Source organism: Drosophila bipectinata, chromosome XR (genome assembly GCF_030179905.1).
Source record: "Drosophila bipectinata strain 14024-0381.07 chromosome XR, DbipHiC1v2, whole genome shotgun sequence".
NCBI classification, from domain to species: domain Eukaryota; kingdom Metazoa; phylum Arthropoda; class Insecta; order Diptera; family Drosophilidae; genus Drosophila; species Drosophila bipectinata.
Window position 1 is genome coordinate 16,268,712 of NC_091735.1, and position 18,413 is coordinate 16,287,124.

At 36.4% G+C, this 18,413-nt stretch overlaps 1 protein-coding gene and 1 long non-coding RNA gene across 3 annotated transcripts in view; one reads left to right on the top strand and one right to left on the bottom strand.

Annotated features, from left to right (window-relative positions):
* The first annotated feature begins 867 nt into the window (after positions 1-867).
* The window catches only part of DIP-alpha (Dpr-interacting protein alpha), a 39,629-nt gene continuing 22,083 nt past the window's right edge, over positions 868-18,413 (top strand). The window contains exons 1-4 of the mRNA XM_043213135.2: positions 868-1,297; positions 12,006-12,115; positions 12,556-12,741; positions 14,435-14,535. Of these exons, the coding sequence (XP_043069070.2) occupies positions 1,192-1,297; positions 12,006-12,115; positions 12,556-12,741; positions 14,435-14,535 (503 nt within the window). The 5' untranslated portion in view covers positions 868-1,191. The remainder of the gene's footprint in view (positions 1,298-12,005; positions 12,116-12,555; positions 12,742-14,434; positions 14,536-18,413) is intronic.
* On the bottom strand, positions 16,772-17,907 carry LOC108130674 (uncharacterized). 2 transcript variants are annotated; one of them, XR_001773613.3, is made up of 4 exons: positions 17,837-17,907; positions 17,388-17,721; positions 17,287-17,326; positions 16,772-17,221 (listed from the first exon to the last, which is right to left on the bottom strand). It is a non-coding gene; the product is annotated as an uncharacterized lncRNA (long non-coding RNA). The 2 variants fall into 2 exon arrangements; XR_011441822.1 differs by having other exon boundaries at positions 17,287-17,335.

Here is an 18,413-nt window from a genome sequence, read left to right on the forward strand (position 1 = left end):
TTCCTATACTTTTTTTTGTAATTCGTGAAGACTTTAAAATCTATTAACCTTTGACCTTAATCCTTTAAAAATCGGCGAGCTAGCTTCTTGGGACTTATTAAGACCCCTTTTCGAGACTCGAGAATAAAAAATTAAAATGATAAAATGGAACATTAGGCAATAAGCTACTGAAAAATGTTTACACTTCGTAAATTGTTTAATAGAAGTTTTCCAATATGGATCCATTGTACCTTTTCCCTACAAAAATATTAAGCTTACCATGAGAAGTTTACCCTGTGGTGTCCTTCCAGAGAGCCCACAAATTGAGTAACCCACCGACCTTAGACACTGGAGCTTGTGATGAACCTGAACCTACGGCCTGGGCAAGAAAGGAACCAGCGAGCCTGCCTTAACCGCCAACACGGTGCGGAGTACGTATGTTAAGGTAACCACCTCCACGCCACTCCACTGGAGGCTCGAGGACTCGAGGCCCGTAGAGTCGCCACCACAGCTTGTAGCAATTGTCGTACCATTTGTCAGACGTGTGCCGACGACACTCCTCCTCCGACGGACAGTACGCCTGCGCCGGAAGGAGAGCGCCCCGCCAGTACCACCGAACGATGCGTTCCACCACGTGGCCAGCATGTGGATGGCATTCGGCACATGGTGGATGGCGTTCGATTCGAACATCCACTTCGACAATTGGCAACGAGCATTCGTTACCAAGCCGTTCGGCTTTTCGCCTCGTTTCGACGGCATCCAACGGCCGGCGGGTACGAAGCTCATTCGGTAAGCGTCGCCACCGGCTCGTCCTTCATCCGGTTATCGTTTTTCCTTTGGCTTTCCGCTTCGGCTTTCCTCGGACCTCGTGCGTCTTTCTTCGGAGGCTGCGGTCGCTGCTCCAACGGTTTCATTTTCAGTTGATCAACTGCGGCGGTGTCGGCTGGTTGAATAACGGTAAATCCCAATTCGAATGCGTCCGCGAGCTCTGCCAGCGTCGCTGTAACTGCGCTGCCTACGTGCCGTCGCTTAAAAATAAAAAAACAAAATTAATATTTAAAATTACGCGTATTAACACACAAAAATTTTTGTGACCAAACCCTCAAGAATAAACCATTTTTTTTTCAAATTTTTTTAAAGCAAGTGAAGTGAAATCGTTTTGTTCGCGTGATCTGATCGCAAATGTCGGTGCGGAATTTTTGAGTTATCCAAATGCGATTCACAGCGAAACGGTTTTCACAAATCTTCCACAGCTGCCAGATCGATCGGAATGGCAAGATGCTGATCCACCTGCTCATAACGGTTTCCCTCCTTGAAGGTAAACGATCAAACAGTCTATTACCTCAACCAAAAAACACTAAAGCCTGTTAGTTTACTTGGGAGTTTTAGGGAAATTAAAATGTTAAGCTAAAAGCTTTGTGTTCAAAAAGTTTTTTATTTCAAAACTGTCATTTTCCAAGATAATCCTAAAACGTTGTTCATTTGAAAAAGAATGAATTGTTAAATACTGTGCTAAAAAAAGGATAAAATAAAATAAAATGGCCCTTTTATTTCTAATATTAAAAATCAAACTTAAAGTGAAAACTATTCTCTTTTAAAGCCTTAGCCTTTTGGATGGATTTTATGAAAATCAAAAACGAGATATCAGCTCAAAATTTGAAAAAAGCCTACTTTGCTTTAATAGTGAAAATTATTGAAAAGTAAAAGTTTTTTTTCCAGAAAATTATAATTAATATGTTTCTTAATTTATGGTTTTTAAGAAACTTAAAAAATAGAGTAGCTTAAAAGTGGTTTTTATTTTCTAAGTTGCAATGGAAAGCCACACATGTATGTACATATGTTGAATATTTTCAAAAATGGTTTTAAACTTAAAAGAATATGGTTTTCAAAAGGCTTTCCAGAAAAATAAAATCAATGTAATATAAACTCTGGTCATTGATAATTCTATACTTATGTAATTATTCGTTCCTGTTAGAGATAAAGTTAAAAAAAAGTGTCTTGAAATTAGACAATGTACTTATGAAAAATACTTAAGAAATCTTAAGAAAAATTTGAATTTTCGCAAAGGATTGTTTCTGAATGGGTAATGGCACTGTGAAAACTTTGTTTTGTTGATCGCTTAATTCACAAGATTTCGTTTATATTAAAAAATCAAGTCATATTCCTATTAAAGCTATAGAAAAATATACATATGCATATATGTAACTTATTTTGTGTTACACGGAAATTTTTTTGAAAGTTTCACTATAGGATTTTCATGTTAGAATAATGGATTATTCGTTTCCTCAATTTATTTTTCATAACTATTGCCAAAATCTTGATCAAGAAAAGTTAATTTATGAATGTTATGATATTTTATTAATATATGAAATTAAACAAGTTAATTGAATTGAATACTAAAGATCAGTCTTCGCCGTTTGTAAAAATGAAAAGTAGCGCGTAGGACTTCCCGACTTCTGATCGAATCCTTTTGAAGAGGGATTAATGGAGATAACGGTGACTTATCTCCGGTCCGGTAACCAGTGTTGTAAAGCTTCGTCCTGCAGGGCCGGAAACATTCCGGCGGGCAATTGAACGGCAAACCGACTTGGAAATTGTAACGGCGTAATGGGAGTTTATTAAGTCCGGAAAAGTGAAAAGCGGCAATGGGTGGTCGGCAATTGGTGGTCGATAGTGGGGGTACGGTAGGCGATTAATAACGGCCTCTGATGTCCCGTTAGCTGCTGGAGACTGCTTAATGCACTGTCATGGCTACCATTTCGCACATTTTTGCACACTGGCCGTGGCATTGCATTGTTGCCACTGCCACTGCCACAGCGAGTGCCTCTGCCACATCCAGTGGCACTGCCAATTGCAATTGCCATTTGGCATTAAAACGTATAAATAACATGCAAACAAATAAATAAATAAAAGCCCATACAAGCAAAGCAAAAGACAACAGGCAATCGGAAAACTGAAAACTGAACACTGAACACTGGCCATTCAATGGCGATTTAATTGACTCACTTACCGACTCACTCATCCACTCACTCATCCCCACTCACATATTCATTTATTCACATATTCACTTACTCGCACACTCGCATTCACCAGGGCGGGTTCTTTTGATACGAAAATCTGTTTAAAGTCAGGAGATACAGTTTGTGGCAATATTTCAGTGTTTTTTCCAAACCCTTTTTGGTTTAATATTTATATTTGACACAAAATGTTGGTGCATTTAACATTATTTTTAATAACATCCATTTAATAACTGTTGGGTTTCAATTGAAAATAAAAAAATGTTATCCAATAACTTACCATCAAACCTTCTTCATATGCATTCATTATTATTCATGAACTTTAAGAGTTTTGTTGTTAGTAAAATGTGGTTTATCGAATTTCAATTATTAAAATGTTAAATAATTTTTAATAAAGAAAACGGACGTAAAATGTTTAAGTTTCCTTGCAAGAATATATTATAATATACTTAAAAGATTAATTTTATGAGTGTTTTTAAAATACATAGTTGCGAAATTATGCAAAAACTTTCAGTAAAGAAAAAGCTTTGATCATACATTTAAATTTTAAACTAAAATAAAAACATTTAGATAAATCTTTGAAATTTTATGAAATTTATATAAATATAGATTCAAAAATGTTTATTATTTACCTTTAATTAATGACAGCTTTTTATATCAAAATAACACAAATTTGTTGCTCTAAGAATTTGAAAATAAGCTGAAGCAAACTGATGATAAATCAAGACGTTATCGAAAATAAGTAAAATATTATAAACGCCTACATTTTTATTATAAACTGCAAATAAAATACCTGTGAAAAAAACAATGATTACATTCTGTTGCAACGCACTGTCTCGATTCAGTCAATCGTGCAAACATATAATTCGCCTCATTTTAATTGCGTAAAATTATGTTTTCACCTTCCCCACGTTTGGGGCAATTTTGCCATTTTCCGTTGGGTTTTTCCACCTTTTCCTGGCCGGCAGCGATTGTCGGTTTGATTGTCTGCCCAGTGTCTGATAATTGTAAAAAATGAAGTGCCAAATTGTTCACGTCGGCGCGACAATCACCAAATACTTTCCTTCCTCGCATTACACATTAAATATTTACATCGAGGGCATTCCCATTTGCTTCATTGTTTGCGATTCGTTCTAAAAACAGTTGGCCTTTTGTTTTTATTCCCCAGCCGATGGCGAAAGCTGCGGTTAAATCGAATCATTAATTTTGATTTGCCTGGGGCTTCGGCTTTCCCGTCCCCGGTCGGAGTGATGGGGCGACCACGAGACTATTCCATTTAATGGACACTAAATGCAACTAATTTCCAAATCAAAGCGGTGATAGGCCGAGGAATATGAAAATAAAAAAAATAGCAACTTAACAAGTCATCTGTTAAATATAAAACTAAATATTCAAAAAAGAACCAACAACTAAAATGGATGATTATTGGAATTGATATTTTCGAGAGTTAGAGTCTAGACATATCTAGTTTCATAATATAGATTACATTTTTATAAACACTAAGGGTTAATACAAAAATGTTTCTTTGAAATACCTAATAATGGAACTTGATTTATTTTTAAACAACAAAACGCTGAGAGTGTATTACAACTTTAAGTATTCTAAATAATTTGTATTATTTTAAACGGAAAAAGCTGTTATATTTTAACGAGAACGATATTTCGTTGTTAAATCGTATATCGTAAATTTAAGCAATTTCTTGTAGATGGGAATACAAAAATAAATTCATGAGGTTTTATAAAAATAGCGTAAAATGTGGTTATTTATGTAATTCATTCTTAAATATCATTCAAATTAATTGAAACTGTGCGGAAATATCAATTAACTTTTTACCGCCCACGGAAAACATAAATGAAAAGAAAAACATTGTACCCGTTTGGCATTTTTGGCATATTTGGCATTTACAATTTTTGGTGTTAAACCCCTGGAACTTGGACTGTGGCGCCGAAAACTATTCCCATAAAGTTGATAATTATGCATGAACGTGTCCTCCTACCATGGTCAACCCCCGATGGCATAAATATTAAATACATGCAGATGTGCATATTTAAAGCACTTAAATCACGGCAAACAATAATTCCCAAGCGATGATAATAATGCATCCAGGGCCCTCGGGGGGGAAACTGGACTCGGACTCGGAGTTGGAATCGGAATCGGAAAAGCGGGGAAAACATTTGTAATGGCAGCTGATAGTGATAAACATAAAAGTGAAAATAATTTTCAATTACAGCAACATTAATAACCGATAATAATCCTAAGCAAATATAAAGCTAGAATGTTACTGTGTGTGCATATCAATGATATGCAAATTAATTGCCAAGCAAAAAAGGACTGCACCAGTACAAGTGCAAATACAAACACACGCACGAAATGTAACCTAAAACCACAATATAGGCGTTGAGTGGGCGTGGCCTTACTCCCTACTTTAATGGCAATTTTGTTGTTTTTTTTTGTGTCCTAGCTTGTCCCGCGACTTAATTGATAGCAACAACATTTTTATGCACACTTTGTACGTATATGCTGGAAATTTATTTTTATTTCAATTTTTAACTACCTTTATGGAAACATCCCATTTTTTTGTCATCGTCGTCATCGCCGGCGGTTCTTTGGCTTTTAACGCCTGCGGTCAGGAGAGAAAAAAAAAAGAAAACCGCAGACGGAGTTAGCTTGGAAAATCCCCCAACTTTTCGCTGGAAAGCAAAAGTTACTCTTGGGCTAACAAAAAAAATGCACGCGTAATTCGTAATTAATTATATGTGACGCCCAAGGAATAAAATCGGAAAATGCACCCGAAAACTCAGATACCAAAGGGGATTAAGGATTAACGGGAACTTTAAATGGCACTCACAACAAACAAAAAAAGGAGAATATTTAAAAAGAGAAGGGTTTTCCGGTTTAATCTACAATAATACTTCACATTTTTAAATTAAAGCTTAAGGTTACAATTTAAAGGTAATTTAGGTCCAATTTTTGTTATATTTAAAATAAATGATGTTAAGATTTGAATTATAGCTACCTGTTCGATGGATTGGTAAAAAGGAATGTATTTTTCAAAACGACACTTTTATCTTTTATCATTTTATCTTACGACACTTCGTTTTTGAATATGTGATATTTTATTTATTTAGAAAATAATAATAATATTATATACCAAACATGAGCAACATTTTTATACCCTTGCAGAGGATATTATTATTTTGGTCAAAAGTGTGCAACGCAGTGAAGGAAACACCTCCGACCCTATAAAGTATATATATTCTTGATCAGGATCACCTCCTGAGTTGATATAAGCATGTCCGTCTGTCTGTTTCTACACAAACTAGTCTCTCAGGTTTAAAGCTTTCCTTTCCTTATATAAGTCGGAACGGGATCGGCCGACTCTATCCTATAGCCGCCATATAACTGATTGATCGGAAATGCTATAACTTTGGTGTTTTTAGAGTTAGAGTTCAGATTTCGTACGAATGTTATTTTTGGCAAAATAATACGACACACCAAATTTGGATCGGCCGACTACACCTTATAGCTGCCATAATCCCGAGATAAAAGCTTAGGACTTTTTCTTAGATTTTGAATTGTAATAAACTGGTTATATTATGATATTATGATATCGGCCAACTATATCCGATGTTTGCGATACATATCCGTTTTCAACTGCAAGGGTATATCAACTTCGGTTCCGCCCAAAGTTAGCTTTCCTTTCTTGTTTAATTTTTTTATAGTAGTTTCATTTTTTTTTTAATTTTTATAAAAGGTTCGGTTTTAAAATGTTTTTATAAAAGAATTCGAAAAATGAAACAATTCTTTGGCTATGCTCGTATTTTACAAAACTTTTTAATTTAGATTAAATGCATTTATGTCCAAGATTCTTTTTCATATTTGGTTTTTAATCATAACAATTTAAAAGCCGTTTTCAATACACATCTCTCGATTCTTTGTTATATAACTATAGAAGTATAACTATAGAACACTTAAATTTTTACTTTTTTACAAAAAATTTAACAAAAAAATTTTAAATTAAATTTATTAATTTTAAAGTCTTCCAACTTCTCCATCTTGCTTCTAACATTAAAACCAAAATACGAATTCGCTTCACCTGACCTCTAGTCCAGTCCTAGCCCTTGGCTAATTTTGTCACTTAAAGTTTGTCAATTAAAGAAGAACCCTTTTCAAAACAAAAACAATAAGAAAAATTCACAAAAAAAGTGTGAAACAAAAATCAAGACACAATTAATTGCGTGACATTTGTTTTGGCCAAAAAGGAAAGGCCGAGAAATTTAAATTGAATTTCTGGAAGGCGGACAAAAAAAACCAAAGAAAAGGCGGAAAAGTTGGGGGACATGGTATTCTATTGGCAGTAGTTCAACGTGGTCCCATGGCGATTTGTAAAAATGCTAATTTCAATGCCAGCCGACAGTCATTTGCAGGCATTTTCGCCTTTTTTGGCTCGATGCTCTCATTTGTTTTGTCCAAAAAACTCGACTTTAAGACACACTTCGGTTTCCGTTTCCGTTTCCACTTTTGCCATTTTGTCATTTAAGTTTCGGTGTCTCAGGACCCCGAAATTTGCCATTATCACCTATCATTGGTGCTTTGCCACTGGATTTGTGGGCCTGTCCAAGTGCGAGGCCATAAAAAACGGCTCAGAAGAAGGTGTCACACTACACAGTGCCGAAACGGGGAGTAAAAACACTAACGTTAAGTATTTAATTAAGATTACGAATCTTAGTTATATAAGAGAGATTAAGATTTTTTCTTCGAATTTTTTCTAAACTCTTTTTTAAACCTATTATCTGTTTAACATTATAATCTATTTATTTGTATTTATATTATATTAATTATGTGTATATATATTCTATATATTCTATGTTATATTTATTCTTGCCCAAAAATGTGGGCTACAATTTATTTTAAATTGTAATGTTAGATTTCTTGATTAAAAATATTGAACAGGAATTAAAAATTTAGTTTTTATTATTAGTTTTTTTTCCAGTGCATAGAGGTCTCAAGTGCCATTCCCATGCAGATTGGCATCTTTGTATCGCATCGCATCGCAGGATCCAGTATCCCTAATACCGAATCCCGTGTCCGTATCTCCGTGTCCTGTGTGTGTTTCTACCTTGCCACCCATAAAATAAAGCACCCACCCGCCGCTCCTGTTGCCAAAATTCATACCCCGTCTTAGCTTTCGCCAATGTCCTTAGCCATAAATTTGCTTTGGAAAATCCTCGCCTTGTCGATGTGTGTGATTTAAACTTTTTCCCGGACTTTTGGCAAAAAAAAGAAGCCCCAGGATGTGAGTCGAAAAAACACAAATACAAAACCAAGATTGACGAGAAGCCCGAAGGGAAAATGCGTGCAAAAGAAATGAAAATTGAAATGAGATGGTTGGGGGAGTGGCAGTGGGATGGGATTTAGATCTGTTGAGGGGTTAATTGACTTTGGCTTTGGCAGTGGCTGTGGCTTTGGCCCAATGCCTGCAGAAATGCCTCGAAGAAAGCCAAAACACATCCAGAAACAAGGAGAATTGACCCACGACACCAAAAGTCGGGGGCCAAAGTTCGCAAACAAAGTACTGGGGCTTTGGGGGCTAAGGTGGCCAAAAAGAGGAGGGGCCTGGAGGGAACTGGAGTGTTCATTGGACGACAAGTTCATTGGGATTGGCACAATGCTGGAAAACATCTTGGCCTCTCCAACAGATTGACAAACAAGCCGCAGTCACCGAAGCAGCAACTACATTTGCAGCCGGATGTTGCATGGAGTGTGTGTGCACTTTATAGTGTCTCTGTGTGCGTGTGGTGGGTGCGGACTGTACTACAGTAGTACTAGGCACCCACAACACTTTGGCTTTTCGCTCAGAATTTTCACTTGGTCCGTTGCCGGATATCTCCGCTGCTTTGCTTTTGCCTTGCTTATCTTTAAATCTGAATCTACTTTCTATTTTCTATTAAAACTTTCTTTCAAGGTTATTTTAAAAATATTTTTGGAAGCGAGAATCCACAATTAAATCAAGCCAAAACCTACAAAAATTTGAGGCTCAGAAATACTTAAAGAAACCTGAAAGCCACTAAGCTGATTTTTAGAATATTGTGGGAAGCAATTCATGTAGGTGACGAACCGCACTCCATAATGATCGTTAATGATCATTGGTTAATGTTTTTATTTATTTTTTTAAGTAAAAGTCAATGTGACAAAAAGCTAAAATTAATTTAAAATTAATGTTTATTCAAAAAAACCAAACCAAGGCCAACACAATCTTTAATACAACAAGAAAGCAAAGCTAACTTCGGGCGGAGCCGAAGTTGATATACCCTTGCAGTTAAAACCGGATATATATCGCAAACATCGGATAGAGTTGGCCGATCCTTATGATTACATCATAATAAAACCAATTAATTACAATAAAAAATCTAAAAAAAAGTTCCAAGCTTCTATCTTCAAAAATACGAAAGTTGATATTTCTACCAAATACCATTTCCGATCGTTCAGTTACATGGCAGCTATAGCATATAGTCGGCCGATCCTAATGAAATTTCGTAGGTCGGATTAACTGGCCAAAAATATAATCTGTACCAAGTTCCAGCTTTCTATCTTCAAAAACACGAAAGTTGGGTCATTTCTGATCGTTCAGTTATATGTTATATGGCAGCTATAAGATATAGTCGGCCGATCCTTATGAAATTTGGCATGTCGTAATGTGTTGCCAAAAATAGCTCTCATGTCAAATTTGAAATCTCTAACTCTAAAAACACCAAAGTTATACCATTTCCGATCAATCAGTTATATGGCAGCTATAGGATATAGTCGGCCGATCCCGGCCGTTCCGACTTATATACTGCGTGCAAAGGAAAGACGGGTGTGTGCAAAGTTTCAAGTCGATAGCTTTAAAACTGAGAGACTAGTTTGCGTAGAAACAGACAGACGGACAGACGGACAGACGGTCAGACGGACAGACGGACAGACGGACATGCTCATATCAACTCAGGAGGTGATCCTGATCAAGAATATATATACTTTATAGGGTCGGAGATGGCTCCGTCACTGCGTTGCACACTTTTGGACAAAATTATAATACCCTCTGCAAGGGTATAAAAACACTCCTGACAAATGAACTTAAAACTCAAAACTAATTTAATCTTATTGGTGACGAAAATATTACATGATTGCAGAATTTAATAGACTAAACATACCATATTTTTGTAAAATATTAACACAACTATTATTTAAAATTATTAGAAAAATAATGAAACGAATAACCAGACAATAATTGATTAGAATAAAAATAAAATCATGTAATGTAAATGTTCATACAAACATTGTATTTCATTGAATATTTTAGACCACACAGCAAGCAGCCAATAAATCAATAATGATTTCAATCAATTTTGTCTTCAATTAAATGGCAAACAGTGTCCGAGCAAGGAATTCCACCAATTAATTCATCATTTAAAAGGCCAACCGATGGGAATATATACGGAGATGTATGTGTTTCCCTCTCGACACAGATAAAGTTTGTTTAAATATTTTTAGCTTGTGGCCAGCAAGTAGATTATCCAGATTATCATGCAGGATTTGGAACGAAAGTCCCATTCCCACTCCCGGTCCTTACTTCACTTTGCATTTGGCAGTCGCACAGTCGGAGTTGAAAGTGCGATAAATCATGCCTTTGGCCAATTGAGTCGATTCAGCACATTCTTCAGCACAACTCCTAAAATATACATCCATCTATATACGCATATATATATATATATATATACTCCTAGACACACAATATACACCCCCGAGTGTCCTGGCAACGATACTCTATATATAGTGTACTGTCTATAAATATTTAAATTTCAAGTTTGCCAAAAGTTTTTTGCATGCATTACGATGATGTAGACGTTGGAAAAAGGAGAGTCTGCTCTGCGGCCAGGACACCAGTCGTGCGTGGCTGCTCCTGCCGTCTGCTGCCATCCTTTCCCCCTCGACTCCCTCTCTGCAGGACTCTGCCTAGGTTCGGTTCCATTATTTTTTTCATACCTCTCGACAAACAGAGCTTTGGGGATACGGAGTCGTGCTATTAACATGACAACTTGATTGATTATTTATATTTTGAATGCTTTTTTTAAATTATTCAATTTAAAAAATGTTCAATTGACATAAAAATTATTATTATTAACAATTTTAAAAAGTAGGTTTAATTGATTCATTCATTAATTTTTAGGTATTGAACTTTATTTTAGGGTACTTGACTTTTATAATTATAAAATACCAAAAGAAGTAAATTTTCTACTATTTTCTAACAAAATACTAAACGAAAATTAATTTATTAAAGACTTTTAATAAAATTCCAAAAGCTTAAGTACTTTTTATTCGACTATTTAAGGTGCTTTGGAAAGGCTTTTTGATTTTTTTTTTTGTTGGTTTTGTGCCTCCCGGCCTGAAAAACTTTTTTGCAGCACTTGCAAGTGAAATGTTTGATTTTCAATGATTCAATAAATTATTTATATTTGCGTATGCCGCTGCCCGTTGTGCCCGTTTACCCTTCTGGACTGCATTGGATTGGCATCAACAAAGGAGCTGAGGAGGAGAGCAACGGCAGGGCAATGGGAAAAGGGGGATAAAGAGAAATTACGTAGCCGCCGTGGTGGCCGGATGTCGATCTTCAATTAGCCGCCGCAGCTCTTTAAATTGTCTGCTGCCGGCGTCGGTTGTCTGTTGATAGTCTGTGCCCCCTTCGCGCACGACCCCCTCGCCCCTGTCCCTGTCTGGCACAGTTAAGTTGTTGGCAAGGACAGTGGCGAAAATCAGTGCCGCAGTAGGTAAGGGGGGCACATTTAAAAGCGATAAATCACGGACTTTTTGGCAGCCGAGGCACGCAGGAAATATTTTTTTTCGCCAGAGCGGGAGGGGGCAGCTGCCAGTGAACCTGTGCGATATCATTAACTGCCACACTGCCACACACTCGCCGCTGCACTCTAATCTCTGCCCCTCGCACTCACTCACCCACCACCTCTCTCCTTGCAGCAATTGGCGCCTTTCAACCGGAATTTGTGGAAAGCATTTCCAATGTGTCCGTCGCCGTTGGACGCGATGCCACCTTCACGTGTCACGTCCGCCACTTGGGCGGCTATCGGGTAAGTTGATGCTTCACTGTACCTGCTATTGTTTATTGCTTTTATTTGTTTAACTCTTTTAATTCTTAAGAGGCTAACATTTAAGCAGGTTTTGCCGAAATCAAAACTAAGAAGATTAAAGCAAAGCAGTTTAAAGGTTCAGATCCTCCAAGGAACCGTGTCGGCGTGTCTGTTTGTCCCCTAATGGGATTAGTTGTTTTGTTTTAATTGTGTTAAGGAGTTGGTTTATAAAATTTTGATATTTAAGCTTCAAAATATTAGACTTAGCTTTGATTAGCTTGGATTGCCTCCTCCAAGAGAAAAGGACATCTTTCAAGCTTAAACTAAATATTTTACTTTATTAACAATTTAAAGTCTTATACAATTATAATCCCTTTATTAAATACTCAAAACTCGCACTAAAATAATTTCAATTAAAAATTTATATCCTCTGTCCATAGGTGGGCTGGCTCAAGGCCGACACGAAGGCCATTCAAGCGATACACGAGAACGTGATCACCCACAACCCGCGCGTCACAGTGAGCCACTTGGACCAGAACACCTGGAACCTGCACATCAAGGCCGTCTCCGAGGAGGATCGTGGCGGCTACATGTGCCAGTTGAACACGGATCCCATGAAGAGCCAGGTGAGTTATTTCACTTTACGTGTTATTTGGAATACATATTACGTATACGCCATGCTGGCCGCAAAGATGCCTTTTGATTTTATATTTTGGGCGAAAGCTTGCAACTAGAACGTCCGACGTTGTTGTCAGAATGATTTTCTTTTGTTTGGTTGGCATCGTTTGGATTCCCCTTTCATGCGGCATTAAATGTGAAAGTAAAATGCGAATGCATTGAGCTGTTGTACTTTGGCTGTTATTTTTGTTTTTGCCTTATTTCTTTTCCCATCTTTTGGCCAAAAAGGGGTGGTGAGAAGAGGGAGGAAGCCGGAGAAAGCGCTGCAAATCGAAAGCGAAAACTATGCGAACACACACGCTCACATGTCGTGGAATATATGAGGGTATTGGCAGTATGGCAGCATGGATGTACGCCGAACAACACTAGGGGTTAAGGATATAGGATTTTATACAAATAAATAATCAGATTATGTTTGAAGTACATTTTTGAAGTTTTTAATTTTGTGGACTGTGGCGTTTTTAAGACTTCTGTGATTATTATTATATTTTATTACTCATATTAGTTAAATGCCAAAAATATATTATATATATATTTTTAGAATTCATTAATCAAAAATGGATCACGAAAGGTCCTATCCATTTCTTTGAAGATTTTACTTTTATTTTATCTTAAATTGATCTATGTTAGTTACGATTTTGTTCCACGATCTACATTTATATGTATATATGTATCAACATCCCACTAAAAATTAAAAATAAATTGTTGTTTTATTTGCTTGACCTCGCCTGTACCAGAGTTACCCCTGCCTGGGCATGTGTGTGTGTCCGCTCACACGTACTCTCGTGTGTCCAGCGAAGTGAAGTTTATGGTGCCAATAAAATGTATTTCATGCTTCCTTAATTTTTATTTGCACTTTTACGCTTTTCATAACAAGAGAGAAGCGAACGGGAAGCAAACAGGGAACGCAGGAGAACAAGAAGAAACAGCAGTGGGGTCAAAGTGCACTACCCCCCTCCACCCCCCTCCTTACTTACACGGCACTGTCTTAAACTATTTAACGCCATTCCATTCGCCTTGGCAACCTTAGTTTATTCTCACTTTATTCCACATCACTTTGCTTTCCTCGTTCCTCTCCTGGCCAGTTGTCGTATAAAACACTTTGCCGTTACTTCTGCTTTACGAGCCACTTGCATAATCAGCAGATTTTTCCGAAACACACACTATCCTATGGGTTTCTGCGACCCCCCGGCCGGCAATTGGCGATAATCTACGGAAGTGGAATATAAAATCTTCCGACGCGTCGACGTGCTAATGTTTTGGTTTCTTATGTTTCGGTCCTCGTGTCCTAAAAGTGGGCATTATAATTTGGTTTGATTAGTTAAAGCTATGGAGGAAACACATCCGATCTTGTTATCCAAAGCGCCGTTTATTTTCTTCTCAGCTAATTACTTGTATCATTATAAAGTCATCGAGTATAGATTTAGGTCATGCACTCACTGTAATTAAAGGTAGTGTATAAGTCGCAATGATGAAAGTAGGTCTACCTTATCCTATAGCTGCCATAAACCAAATTATTTAGAATTTTTGAATACATGTCTTATAATATGACTTTCTTCCAAATTTACTTTATGTTTTACTTTTCCTATATTATTACCGATTTTTTCATTTATTCATCTACACTTTCCTTTGATCCTGCAGATAGGCTTCCTGGACGTGGTAATACCGCCGGATTTCATCAGCGAGGACACCTCATCTGATGTGATTGTGCCGGAGGGAAGTTCGGTGCGATTGACATGTCGGTGAGTAGGTACCGCCCAAGTGGCATTAAGTCGTTAAAAATAATGCCGAATGAGAACAAAAAATTATATTTAACTAGCTGACCCGGCAAACGTTGTTTTGCCACCAAATGACTTTATAATTTCAGCAAGTCAATTTCTTAGTGCTATAGCGGGAAAAATATTTTTTGTGACGATAGCGTGATTATCGCTTTGTAATTGGTGCATATGTGATTTGAATTTATTCAACAATTCATTGTGCTCGTTCAATAGACCATCTAGCTCGCTGACGATACGTCTGTCATAAAATAAATCGAGGTTATTATAATCACAACGTGCATTCACGCGATTGGCAAGTGCGCTTCCGGCAGCAGTGAGCCCATTTTATGATAAACTTGGCCTTTGATTTTGAATGTAGAATTGTAATGTTGATCATTTGCATTAGTATTTCGAACTATTTCTGTTGCTCCGAACGATGTCATTTGAAAGCATGAATTGAATGTTCGAATTGACTTCAGGATCACGTTAGAATCTGGATCCGTGCCGATAAGTAAGCCGTGCGGACATTCCTTGTCCATAGCACCAATTACCACCTTTGAGTGAGCATAATACTTAATATCAGGCTCATACTGGAATGCTAGACGCAGGAATGAATCAGATATAAATTCTCGATGTACCTGTTGTCTTGTTGGTCATTTGTTCTGCGTCTATTGACTGTGAAACGGCGTGATTGTCGTTGTTCTAATCTCAGCTGGTGTATCATCTGGCTCATCTTGATGCAATTGCGCTATTCTAACACGTACATACATCAGTATTTTGTTGCTGGATTTGTTCTTCGGTTCTTTCGGATCTTCTATTGCGCATGTTTCGAGATCTAATTGTATCACGGCTCAAATCACCCCCTTTGCGTTGTCTTGGCATGGCTCACTGTACAAAACACTCATAAAATTAATATATTTTCTTGATAATAAAGGATTTTTTCCCAGTTTAAATTGAGTTGAAGTGCTATGGTAGCGTGAGTTTGTCAGTGTGATGAGGTAGTAACTCACTTTATATGCGATTTTTGGTATGTCGAACAGGATTTAAGAGGGTGAAAAATAGATGTTGGCGGACTCTTAGACCTACTTAATACGCTCACAAAATTTAATGAGAATCGGTATAGCCGTTTCGGAGGAGTATGGTAACAAAAACTGTGTCACGATAATTTTATATACATATATAGGATTTTTATTTTAGAAAAACAACCTAAATTTAACGTTAAGTTGGCAAACATCCAAGCGAATTTTCTTGCAATTTTGCAGACATGGAAAGTAAACTTACAAGCTATAATTTAAACTAAAGCAAATCACATTAGGAAAGAGCCACTTTCAACTGGCCCTCTCTCTCTCTAGCCCATATGTCTTTTCTTTCTCCTTCCTCTTTCTGTCTCTCTCTGCTGTAATAATGTCAACAAATTAAGTGACACTTCATTTCTCTTGATTTAGCACCAAAACCCCACGGCTACCCTTGGTCTTCCCTATCCGCGTGGGTAGTTGAGGATTTTCAGTCATTGGATCTCAGATCAGAGTCCTCAAGAATCCTTTCAAGGGTATTACCAGGCGGCTTAGCAAGAGTCTCTAATTTGTGTTGGTTAGCTCCTAAATGCCGAAATGGCCAGAAGAATAGTGGTGAGGTTGGTGTACTCTGAGGGGGTTTGGGTTTCCTGATTTATGAACTTGACCGCAACCACGAAGTGTTGCTCCCGTTTTCTGTGTTATTTTTTTTTTTACGATTTAACCGCAAAATGATGAAACGATGGCGATAAGCGCGTTTTTCCTGGCTTTTCCTTGTTTTCCATCTGCGAATGAGTAACTAGTGTGTGTGTGTGGAAAGCTATTAGGGAGTTGTCTGAAAATTTCGTTCTTTTTCCCCGTCTGGTCATTTTTAATGCCACTTTGTGCAAAACCCTTGAAATGAGTTCAGCTTTTGGCTCAACGCACATTAAAGGCTAATAAACTTGAACAAATTAAAGAGAAAAATAAACAAACTATATATACAAAAAATAAAGGCTATAACAAGCCTATTTATAGAATAATTATACAACAATACGTTATAAATGCCCACACGGATTAGGATTTTTTTTAATGTTTGACCTTTCTTTTCACAAAATTGAGTCTTTTCATAAAAAATGAGAAATCAAACATCATACTTTATTTTGGTTATTGATACTGAAATGTCGGATGTTCCGTAACTTTTGTGTTTTTGTATGTAATACTCCCGGAAATCGAATCCTGAAAACTCTGAAAATTTCCATCTTTCTGAAAAATTTTTTAGTAAAGAAAAATAAAATTTAAACAAAAATAAAATTTTTAAATGAAAAATGTATTTAAAATTCTAAAAAAAACATCACAATTTGAAAATGCTTCCGAGGACTTGCAGAAAAGATATTCAGACTTGCAAAAAAAATATGAGAAATTGCAATCAAAGAATTTGGTAGATGACAATCTAAAAGCTCAAATAGATCAACAAAGTGTGAAAATCGAGCTATTAAAAGTAAAATTATTAAAAATATATCAATACATTTTAATGCATATCTATAATTTATATATTCTATTATAGTTTTATAGTTTCGTGTTCCACAGTCCATTCAAATGTTCATCGTTTTCCTCCGATAACCATTGTAATGCCATCAGACTCGTACAAATTCTATAACAAAAGTCTATAACAAATTCTAATAACGAACATTATTATATCAAATTTTTTCTGTTGAAGATAAAACGAAATGGGAATACTCACCGAGATCCTTAGGAAGACTTTCCTATAGGTGAACAGCGATCTGAAAAATCTAGGAAATCAGATGTTGTATCCTTCCAAATTGTTGCTTTTGGCAAACTTACCTTTAGACTTATTCCCAACTTAAAATGATTGTGAAAGTAAGTCAGTTTGTTAACATTCCTTCAATTTGTAGTCCAGTTTCTACAATTTTTTCATCCACTTTGCAAAATTAACATCTGGTTTAATAATTTTATATTTTTATAGAGCGATTTGCACATTTTTTCATCTCCTTGAGCTTTGAAACTGGCATCTTCTAGATTCTTTGATTGCATTTTCTCATATTTATTTTGCAAGCCCGAATACCTTTTCTGCAAGTTCTCGTTATCTTTCTGGAACTGTGAAGTTTTATTTGAATTTCACTATGGGCTTCACTATTTCATTTCTTCTGATAGACGACTGTGGGAGTGAAATAAATAATTACTTTCAGAAATAAATACGCTTCAAATCGCTATTATGTTAATTCGTCTGATTCCAAAAAGGCAATCAAATAAATTGCAAAAATAAAGACTACCGGAAGGATAATTTTTTTGCGCCTATCAGACGCAAAAATAGTGTTGAAGACTCGCTGGAAGAATTTTAACTGATGCTTTGATGCATGGCTTCGGCTTTTTAAATCGTAGTCGAACTTTCGTTTGAGCTTTAGCGTGAGAGTTTCTTATCAAAATCAGACTTAATGCGAATGCTGTCACATATAGAATATCCCCAAGGTTGTTACATGTATACATATACCAACCTTTATATTGTATTTATTCATTAATTCAATATATACTCATTTCGAGCATAAAGTGTTTTCGAGCTAATTTTATTGACTTTTATTAAATTAATATTCTATTTGAAATCCATGGGTGAAGTACATAAAATTTAAATTCATTATTGCCCCTTATATGGCTTTGACTTGCATTCCCTCTTAGCTCGTAGTATTTAGCGCAGTTCTTTCAACTTACTGTATCTTATGACTGCCTGAAAAAACAGAATTATAAATGTAAAACAAAATCCTAATATAGAATCTTTACCGATGTGACGTTAAAGGTCAGAAAACCATAGATTAGCACCAAGTCTGAGCTGCCTTGTTAATATTTTAGCGTATG